At 34.8% G+C, this 10,732-nt stretch overlaps 1 protein-coding gene across 1 annotated transcript; it reads right to left on the reverse strand.

Annotated features, from left to right (window-relative positions):
• Positions 1–8: 8 nt before the first annotated feature.
• LOC106178137 (protein HIRA) lies at positions 9–10,602 on the reverse strand. Its single transcript, XM_013561203.2, has 27 exons — positions 10,433–10,602; positions 10,055–10,117; positions 9,725–9,838; positions 9,464–9,554; positions 9,138–9,232; positions 8,760–8,855; positions 8,042–8,124; positions 7,830–7,907; positions 7,405–7,572; positions 7,155–7,205; positions 6,890–6,946; positions 6,416–6,486; positions 6,115–6,220; positions 5,596–5,805; positions 5,284–5,375; positions 4,546–4,789; positions 4,273–4,334; positions 3,948–4,110; positions 3,654–3,743; positions 3,255–3,415; positions 2,837–2,998; positions 2,451–2,509; positions 2,083–2,188; positions 1,662–1,784; positions 1,195–1,358; positions 942–1,033; positions 9–638 (listed from the first exon to the last, which is right to left on the reverse strand). Exons 1-27 carry the CDS (start codon positions 10,467–10,469, stop codon positions 525–527), a joined length of 2,952 nt encoding a protein of 983 aa, XP_013416657.2. The 5' UTR covers positions 10,470–10,602; the 3' UTR covers positions 9–524.
• Between the last annotated feature and the right edge of the window lie 130 nt (positions 10,603–10,732).

A 10,732-nucleotide genomic window follows, 5' to 3' on the forward strand; every position in this document is an offset into this window, starting at 1 on the left:
CAGCCAGCTTTTTATTATAAAATCATTTTATTGTACTTCATGTACCTTTTTCAAATACAAGTAATATTTGTCACACAAGCCTATTCACATGCTTTGAATTTTGAGACCAAGTCATGAAAACTTTGCAGCAAATGTTATTGCAATAATTTACTTTTAAAACCTCTTAACTATTAAGAACCCAGGCAATTAATTGGGTCATTTCAGCTGTTCCCCAAAGGTCCAGATCCCCACAATAGTGTTTGTTTTTAATCATAATTTTGTTCTTTATTCATGCCCTAGAATTACCTAGGCGAAATTTTTCTTTCTCCCAAAGGGAAATTAATCATAAGTTCTTGTGACACTAGTTTCATTCCAAAATGTGCTGGGTATATCTGTAACTTTAGGATAAATGCCAAGGAAAGGTACAATATATATTTATATTAACTGGCCTTATTACAATTTTCACCTACAAAATGTTAAAGAATGATATAATAAAAAAGAAGTGATTTTCAGCAATAATTTAGACAATATTATCTTTAAGTTAATTAAAGTTTTGCTGTATCCAGTTGCTCTTTATATTCCGTGAACAGTCTTTGGAAGCGCAAATTGGAACCAACTATTGGCAAAATTTCTTGTAACAAATGACGCTTGCCCAGGCCCTGTTGAGTGAAACAAATATCCTTTTCAAACAAAAATTCAACCTTCAATCAATAATTTAAAAATAAATCCTCTAAAATCATAACAAGAAAAATTATTTTAAAAATTAAAATGAATATTGGCTTACACTCTGATCATATCACACTCACACGGACTTAATAATGACTTTCTTAGGTCACTGAAAACAAAACCATGTATGACTCTAAAAAAATTATTTCTAATTTTGCGAGTTCATCACAATCTATCAAAATTCGTTATGTAGCAAGTTAAAAGTAAAAAGGCCATTATCCCACTAAATAACTTACCAAAGTATGAGATTCCCATGACGAAGCAGTCTTGCTTTTGTACACTGGACCAAGTAGTTCATCACAAACCTCACGAATTTTTGCTTCAACACCTTTAATTGAAAATGCCAAAATATTGATGAGGAATATGCCATATGTTCAGAGATATGACTCCATTCATTACAAAACACTGAAGGCAAAAATCTGCTATTTTCACTTAAATATTACACACACATATTGGAAATATCTCCATAATTATGCTCTAGTTCTGTACCTTCTTGCACTAGATATCTCATGTACGTCAATAGCCAAAACTTGTACTCTTGACTGGATTTCAATGCTAAGGCTGCTGCAACTTGGTTCTCCAGATGAGTCATAGTGGAAGCTTGCTGGGCCACATGTCCTGTCCTAAACAGCTGACCTGCTTGCTGACTGGCTCTGGAATGAAAATATGATCAGGCTTCACAGAGAGCAACGGCCCTATAATCTGTCAAGACCTCAAACTTGATCTGTTCAATTCAAGGTAAATCCATAATAGTCGAAGAACATGTTGGGAAGGCATATTGTCTTTCATAAATAGGGAGAATGGGCCTGTCAATGAGCAAATGTGTACCTTCTCTCTCTCCTTTCATCCCATTCCTCCCCTTTTCCACTTTCGGTTAAATCAAGTCAGTTACAGTCACCCTAAATTATAAATGTGTGCCATTATAAAGAGTTTACAGATATTTAATCTCCATCTACCTTTGTTTCTTCAGCTGAAGTGCTGACAGTGGCCCAGTCATTTTGTGTCCACCCTCCTTTGGTATACAGGAATGATGGTCAGAGCAGCTGGCCAGAGGGTCACCACTGGATGCAAGCTGGACCCTGAACAGATACTTAATGTGATCATCTTTCTTCAGGGGAATAATATAAAAGTGATGTTTGTTCATTACAAATAATGGGATTGGACTGTAACAAGATTTAACCCAACCATAAGATATAACCGTAAGTTTTTTTTTTTAAATAAAGACATTATCATCAACTGGATATAATTGTCAAAGCTAGAGTAAGCCCTGGGAACCAATCCCTAACACCAGCAACCTAAACACCACACATAAATACCCTGGATTCCTCAAAAATTGCCATAAAACATACTGCAAAAGATCTCATTGTAATATCTCACCATGCCCCCATGTCTGGCTTGAAGGTGTAAGCTTTCCCTGTCGACAGTGAGATCACTGGGATACCCTGGGCTGTCAACATGGAACTTTCTATCTGGACATTATTACCTGCATTATAAGAGTTTGAAACCATGTAAGGAATGGAGCTGTCAACATGGAGCCCTCTATGTGGACATTAATATCTGAACTACAAAGATAAGCATCACAAAAGTAACAAACTAAAATGCTTATTTAATGGACATTATGTGCACTTCCCTCAAATATGTACTTGGAAGTGGATTCCCCCCCTCCCCCCCCAAAAAAATTTTTTTTTAAGTTCACAAATTATTTAAAATACATTTCTTAAATGTTTCCCAAAAGTATAGCATACCTGGTATTATTGATATGACAGATTCATTTTTTATCACAGCTGTCATGCTTTGAACATTCCTGAAAATGAAAATTTTATGGCATTTGTTAGTATCTTAAATATGACAGTATCCAAAGGCAAAATATATATCAACCAGAACTGAAAGTTGCTGAAAGTTAAACAATAAAAAATTCAGGGAACACAGTAGATATCAACCAAAATAATGAGGCTCATCTACAATGCTAGTTTTCATACAAACAAAACTAGACAAAAACTAGATGTTACAAGGATGGTGCTCCAAAGAGCAAAATACCAATACGTTTTAGCTTCTTTTACCTACAAGTCTACTCAACAATTTTTAAATCCAGAATACAATAACGGATCGTTTTTCTTTATGTTCTACTTACCATACATACAGACCCCCCTGTGAAGTGACAGCCATTACATAATACCCTATGACATGTAGTATAGAGAGCTGCGAGTGCAACATCATAGAGGGACACAGCTTTCGGCCAGCTGGGGAATAAATATGGAGACTGCTGTCTTCACAAGCACAGCAACATACATTACTGAAATTGAAGTAACATTATATCAATAATGAAAACTTAATCACTGTATCATATTGACAAATATTAAGTGTTGAATGATTCTGAAATGATTTTTATTTCCTTGTCTTGACCTTTGTCATAAGATGTGACGTGAGTTTATCTGTTATACATTTATATTATATGGTTTTTATTAAGTATCTGGACTCACGTGAAAACTGAGATATTTACTAATGTAAATACAACCATGCATATACGCAACCATATTCAGTAAATATACCTATTTCCTGCAATGACCACTCCTTTGCTAGCCAGCACACTCTCCCACTGCTGCTGGCCACCTTTTAGACACTTTACTCTGTGGAGATTACTGGGACCACCAACTACTTCATTTTCCAGAACCAGCACTAACTGGTCGTCACTGCCAACACTGCCCCCAATCTATGGGACAAAAAGAAAACATCAGCAACTCTACCACTATAACTGCTTCAGTAAACAACCTATAGGTTGGAAGCACTTTTGGCTAGGTTTTTCATTTTTTTTTCTTATTCAAAAAGATTTCAATATAGCATATTACCAAGGGATGCAAGAAGCTGCTACAATTCACTAACAACTTTATGCTTACTTTTATTACAGTGTACAACTTGTTATTTCTTTACCCCATGTCAGAGTTACATACCTGCACACTAGCTGACTTCTCCACTTTAGGAACAGGCAGCTGAAGTCCTGAGGTAGAGTATATAACCCTAGTTTCTGTGGCACCCACAGCCTAAAATAGACAGATATAATGGAATTTCGATGTAATTTAATCCTGAAAATGGCATGTGCTATATATCCAAGTTTTAGACATACAGGTAATTAACAAAGCTTGTCTTGTACAGAGACATAAGATAAAAGCCTCATTCATAACTGATAGAGGAAAATGAGTCTAAAATGTCATTGATGTGTAAAAATGTCCTGGTTTTATACTTACAGGGGCCGTTGGAGTGTGTAATACAGTCGCAGTTGCAGAAGCCCTGTGGATTTCTTTCTCCTTCCTGGGTCTCTTCTGACTTGCACCTGCATCCAGCTTCCTTTTCACCGATATTTTGTTAGGTTTGTCCTTTTCTTTTCGTTCCTTATCTTTGTGTTTTTCACTTTAGAGAGAAAATATTAAATTATTATCACCAATTTGTGTATGATCAAGAGTCAGGAAACTTACAAGAATGAAAATAGCATTTCTATATGTGTTACATTCCAAATCCAATGGATAACATCTATTAAACAGTTGTAAGTGTATTCTTATTATGTAATCTTACTGTGAAGTTGCAGATCCTGGTTTCTTTAATGCCTCTATTCTTGCCTCTTGTAATGACATTGGCTACAATGAAAAAGAGGTACATAACACGAGACAGAAAAGCAAACAAATCAAACTATAGATTAGTGAGGTACTAAGATGTATTTTGTTGCAGTCAAATTGTGGATCATGTAACTATGCACTTCAGACATCATGAAATAACTGTCCCAATAAAGTGTTTTATTACAGGGGGATCTGGCAGGGGATACTTAAGCATCCAGAAAAAAACCTTCACCTTGATTGGTGTAATGGGACTGATGACAGCTGAAGGAGTATGTGGCTTATTACTGGCTGCCCCTGGGGTGGTGGGTACTTTGGCACCAGAGGCATCTACAACTGACTGTGACCTAGAGTTGTCAGAGTATGGAGACTTCCTCACAGGACCAGTCACCTCATTTCTCTTCTCTACAACTATTGTGCTTGGCGTTTCAGAGCTTGTAAATGTGGGTTCCTTTTGACCGAATGGTATTGGGTCATCACTGTTGGAAAAATTTTAATAAATTGACTTCATTTTCAGAAATGTAAAAAAATATTTAAATAAGAAGAGCAAACGTTTGATTAAAGGGATAATAACTGTTCGTTTGACCAAAAAATGAATTTTCCTGGAGTAAACTGCAATTTTCTCATACTTACCAATGGTTAACGAATCCATTTCTACATTCAAAGTTAGTCTCTGGTTTTTTTCTAAAAAGTTTTTTTCTTTTTTGTTATAATCACTATAGCCATCTATGTAGGTCACATGGTCTGACGACAAGCTCAGATATCAGAATAATAGCAATATTTGCTGTTTTTGTGGTAAAACATAAATATTTTCTATGAGTTGCTTACAATGTTTTTATTGTGAAATAAAGATCTCATACGAAGAGTTATTATCCCTTTAAGTTGTTTTGACTAATCTATCAGTAAACACAGCCATTTTCTTAAATAATTAATTTTTTGTTTTCTCAGAATTTTTTAAAGACATTTTGTTTACCCTGCAATATCTGCAGCTGCAGCGAGGAAGATGGGTGTAATTCGTCTCCTGCCGTCTGCAGTTTTAGTTTCAATCTGCTTATTATTAAGAACCTGAAATGAACACCAACAACTCTTCAGGTCACCCTTTCTGAAATCAACAATACCACACAACAGAGGTGATCTTAGTCATTACCACATCAATAAATTTAGTTTCTTAATGAATGATGTTGTTTTGAAAAACCAATCTGACACTGCATTATTTAATTTTTTTATTAAAAAAATTAACACCATGTCTTTATTTTTAAATAAATCATAAAAACTAAACCAATACCTTGACAGGTGTTCCTGCTGGTGTGCCTCCATTGGCCACTGGGGTTGCTGGAGTGGCAGCACTACCTGGTGTTTTCTGTTTATCCCTTTCCTCTGTCTGCTTTTGCCGTAATTCTAACATGGCAGCAGTCTCTATTATCTGATTGGCAACACAATTCCCGTTGGGGGCTGAGGCAAATGTCTTTCCATAGACTTTTTCTAATACCTGCATCTGTATGAACACACAGACATATAATAAATAGAGTAAATTTCAGAACAGTGTTATTAACCATTTTTACATGAATAATGTGCACTGCTTAAACCAAAATAACACGCAAAAACAAGTACAATGCTATTTAACTGCTACTTAGGGAATCTGCCACTAGCAAATACAATAAAAATATTAAATTCCAAACCTAGATTCATCTCTTCATCATATCTAGGGAAAAAGTACACTACAAAAAAAATTACATACGATTTAACCTAAAAGTTATGGCAATAACATGAAAGAGGACAACTCCTCAAGTTATAATGCAAATACCTTTTCATCAGGTGTTAATGGAGTGCCTATTTCCTCAGGTGAGAACTCCAGGTAAGCTACTGTCCCATCCCAAGAACAGCACATACACTCAAACCCAGTCTTGTCCCTAGAGCAAAACATAGTCCAGAGGCATTAATTCTAGAATAGTTACATCATAACCCCTCTTAACCTATCATTCTACGGCGCTTGAGTTACATTGTTGTAAAACTCTGACATTTTCTTTTTTTCTTCTTTTGTAAGAAAGAAATTTGAACTCCTGCATGAGCTTTGAATGACTCAGTTTCTCAATAAAGGGACTCACCAAGTTATATCTAAAATGGAACTGTTGAACAGATCATGGGTAACCACCAGTGGCCTTTTCAATGCGGTTAACTAAAAAAAGGTAAGCTAAGTTAAAATAGAAGCATTTTAATATAGAATGCCACATCTTTGTAATCAACTGCTGATTCCAAAAAAATATTTATATAGCTTTGGGGATTTTTTTTATAACAACACTCAGTGATCAACATGAAGCATTGAATACGTATATCATACATACATATATCCATAAGATTAATATATTTTGGTAACTTTGTTGGGTATTACTGATGGTAAAAACTGAATAATGATTTAATACATTGATAATTGACAACGGAAAGTGGTCACTATGGATAGACAACCAAAAAATTAATCTGAATAGTAAAATGGAAAGCAAAAACTAATTTAATTTACTAATTTAATGTTGATTAGGATAAAAATTCTCATCTATCAATGCAAGTTATAATTACTTTCTTACCCAAATAGATATTGACCGATCTCTACTGCCTATTGCACAACATGAATACTGCTGGGGCTAAAAGCAAAAAGCACTTATCAGTTGGTACACAAAATAACACTTCTGTTCATCAGTTTGTATTTTTGCATTTCATTTTTGTTAACAGTACTTTTGTCAAATAATGTTATCTGAACGTAAGATCAATAGCATATAATAAACCATTTTAGCCCTCATAACATTATAAATAGTTACACTGAATCAATTGATTACATTTTATTTTACTCACCTTATCAGCACCTTCAGAAATCTTTTTTGAAAATAAATTAGGATTGAATCGCTGAAATGAAAGAGCATTTTCATAATAAATAGAATTTTACCCATAAATTGAGAAGGTCACCAAACCTCTAGGTAGAAATAAAACTCTTATTAAAAAACACATGTCCTATTTCACCTCCACTGAAACAATTACTATTGAACAATTAACCATGGTAAATACAATTTGCAAATACTGAAATGAAAAAAAAAAAAGAAATTACCACTACAGTAACAGCTTTTCTGTGGCCAACAAAGTCCATGTTAGTTTTCCATCCATCCCTCTCTATAATCTGTGCTGTTGGTCCAGAGTTGTTCATAGCATGGGCAGAGACCACATAGAAGCCATCGGGGGACCAACCCAGACGCAAAACATGGGTGGTACCACCACACTGAAAAACACAGAAAAGATGGCAGTGCATTTACATTTCACCGATACAAAAATTAAACACATTTCAGAGATTTCCTTCAAGCATAGGTATTTTTTACTTTAAGAACTTCCGAAATTGAAATCAACCACAAAAAAGAAATTTTCTAACCACTTCTACTTTCCTCACTGCATCACAATATATATCAATTATATAAAAATTATTTGATTTTGATTATTTCTATTTCATTATTTTCCTTTATGTAATTACCATTGACTTACTTCTTCAAAAGGTTCTGTGATAGCTTTTTCTTGCTGCCAATCTGATGTTCTCCAAACCCGGATGGTTTTGTCATCAGACTAAAATAAACATTGAATATTTATAGGCTTCTATTCACAATATAACACAAATATTCCAGATACAGCTCTTGAAAAGTTATCAATTGGATGAGAGTATCTAAAATTTGTTAGGAATAAAATCAAGATCTATTTACCTGGGAAGCTAAGTAGGTTCCCACTGGGTCCCATGTCACTCCCTTAACAAGACTCCTGTGGCCATTCAATACAGCTACTTGTTCTTGTATGAAAAAAATAAAAAAAGTTCATCATAATATACTATTAGTGTGTTAAAATACTTGGAACTAAGTACCTGTAATCATTAATACTTTACCCAAGATTATTTATCAGGCCTACCCAACTACCAGACTCGGCACCGAATGATCCTGAATTCACCGGTATATCAGACCACACTACCCGTTTTCAAGGTGTGTGTCTGATCGCATTACACAGTATCATACCCTGAACAAATTTTGAGTGGTGATGCAATGCTTTTCAACCCTGCTGAAAATCGTCACTATCACATCGCGTACTAGGCAAGATCGGCCTCGCGTCTGATACTGTGTAATGTGATCTGACACCCACCTTGAAAACAGGTAGTGTGGTCTGATCTACAGGTGAATTCAGGATCATTCGGTGCCAAGTCTGGTAGTTGGGTAGGCCTGTTTATGGTTCTTTGTGACAGAATAACTTGCATTCCCCCAGTAGTAAATCTAAGATAATTGCAAGACATATTCTTATCTAATCTTGCTCATGAAAATGTAAAATAATTTAAGGCAAATGTATCACTGACCTAGTTCAAAACTAAAATTTTACCATAATAATCAAGTGACCCCAGTATAAATTTGTTCCCATTTATAAACTTTCAATTATTACCTGGAAACTTCTGTGCATTCCAGACCACAATAGTATTATCTATACTACAGGTGGCCAGCCAGACATCATGGGGTGACCAGGCAAGGTCTAGAACATCTACCAAAACCAATTATCATGGTGTAATACTTCAAGAAAGATATATTGATGAATTTGCATCATTATGACATGATGTCCCTTTCTAAAAGAAAGCCTGATACAATGCTTAATGTAGAGCTGTCATAAAGAAAACTATTCAAAATTCTTAATGTTTTAAATATGTTTCAGAATCCAAACTTCTTTATTACATATATCTGATTTTGTCACCATATATAAACCATAACCTATTCATCTGCTTCATGTCAATAAATGACAAATGTTTGTAAAAGCATTCCAACAAACCTCCAGAGTGACCGCGCAATGTAAATACACATCTCCACTGCTCCACATTGGTGACAGTTCCTGTAGAGCCAAACACTGTAGAAGGACCTGCATATCTGAAAAATAAATAAATAAAAAAATTTTCACAACAAAATGCCTTGAATAATCTCTCTCTCTCTCTCTCTCTTAGTCTGTATGCAATATAAAGCACAAACTTCACTTACTACTTACAATATTTGATCTAATCAGTGCCCTCAAAATACTTAATTTTGACGAGGATTTTCAAACATTACTTTACTATGTATATCAACATAATATTCAAAACAATTAAAACAAATATGCTCTACCTGCTGGTTTGCCAGATCATGACCAATTTATCATCACTACCTGAAGCAAGGTAGCGGCCATTGTTTGACCAACGCACACAGTTGACACATGCTGGAAAAAAGAGGGAATGTCTCTAATGATCAGTACTAAGGTGACTTAGGCATTTTCTTTGCTTCACAAAAAAAGTACGCTTATTTAAAATGTTGTGTGTTTTCCAATATTTCCACTGCCTTCAAAAACTTTACTTTTCTTAAACAAAAGACATTATTTTTAAATAGTACCTAGATGATTATCCATCTGACAAAGCATCTTAGGTACACTTTCATCTTTTTCTGACTTTTCATCTCTGACAGGAGCCATGTTCCAGATGACAATCTTCCCTCCACTGTCTTCCCCTGAAATCATTAAATCAAAGTCAATTTTTAGGTTGTACAATATAGCAGCAAATATAAGTACTATCAGTGTTTGGAATACTTAAACTGGATGTGGCAATTGACTAATTAGATTGGACTTCACTTGCATAGCTGACACTAAAAAATCTTCTGACACAAAGAATCCCAAATATCTGATTAAAAAAAATAAATAAATAAAGTTACTGTACATGTACATACCTTGACCCCCAGTAGCAACTCTTGATCTGTCTGGGTGAATGTCAATAGAAAATATGGGTTTGCCTGAAATAAAGAAAAGTGTCACCATCATCAATATACAGCATTACACTTACAGATGACTCTTTACCTTTGTGATAATAGGATATCATTGTTATTACTTTTCTAATTAATTTAATTTGGAATCAAATTTAATCACATACTAGCATACACCTGATTCTCTTTTTCATATAATGCGATGCAATTTAGCTTCAAAGGAGATTTGAGAAAACAATACATGGGTTATCTTTGCTTTGGAGTTCACTCCAGTTTATGTTCTAATCATTAATGCATCATACCACATTTTTAGATCAACTTGAAATTATACATTCAGTTGCCTACCATCATGAGAAATCCAGGCCGGCTTAAGCAGCTTCATGGCAAAGAGTACCAGTCTGCAAACAGACCTACTACTTTTAACCCTCGGTTTTCATTCACGATCTGCCGCCATTTTGATTTTGAAGCACCTGTTCACGGGGTTTGGCGAGATCTCTGCACCACGTGACATAATAAATTCTCATAAAAAAAAACTGTAAATAACAGTAAGCCCTTTGTGTATTAGAATAATAAGTATTTATGCCGTCTACATGCCACTGATTGAAAATAACATGAGAGTAAAAAAGTGGATTGTCATAGTTATGT

The sequence above is a fragment of the Lingula anatina genome, chromosome 1 (assembly GCF_051362555.1).
Source record: "Lingula anatina isolate TDL-2025a chromosome 1, LinAna3.0, whole genome shotgun sequence".
In the NCBI taxonomy this organism is placed as follows: Eukaryota; Metazoa; Brachiopoda; class Lingulata; order Lingulida; family Lingulidae; genus Lingula; species Lingula anatina.

What these genes read in the sequence shown, in the direction of transcription:
- LOC106178137 (XM_013561203.2), bottom strand. Translation starts at nt 10,469, where the DNA reads ATGAAGCTGCTTAAGCCGGCCTGGATTTCTCATGATG. An exon ending in TCCATTTTAGATATAACTTG is followed by an intron (nt 6,221 to 6,415) that starts GTGAGTCCCTTT and finishes GTTTTGCTCTAG; the next exon opens with GGACAAGACTGGGTTTGAGT. An exon ending in CATTAACACCTGATGAAAAG is followed by an intron (nt 5,806 to 6,114) that starts GTATTTGCATTA and finishes GTGTTCATACAG; the next exon opens with ATGCAGGTATTAGAAAAAGT.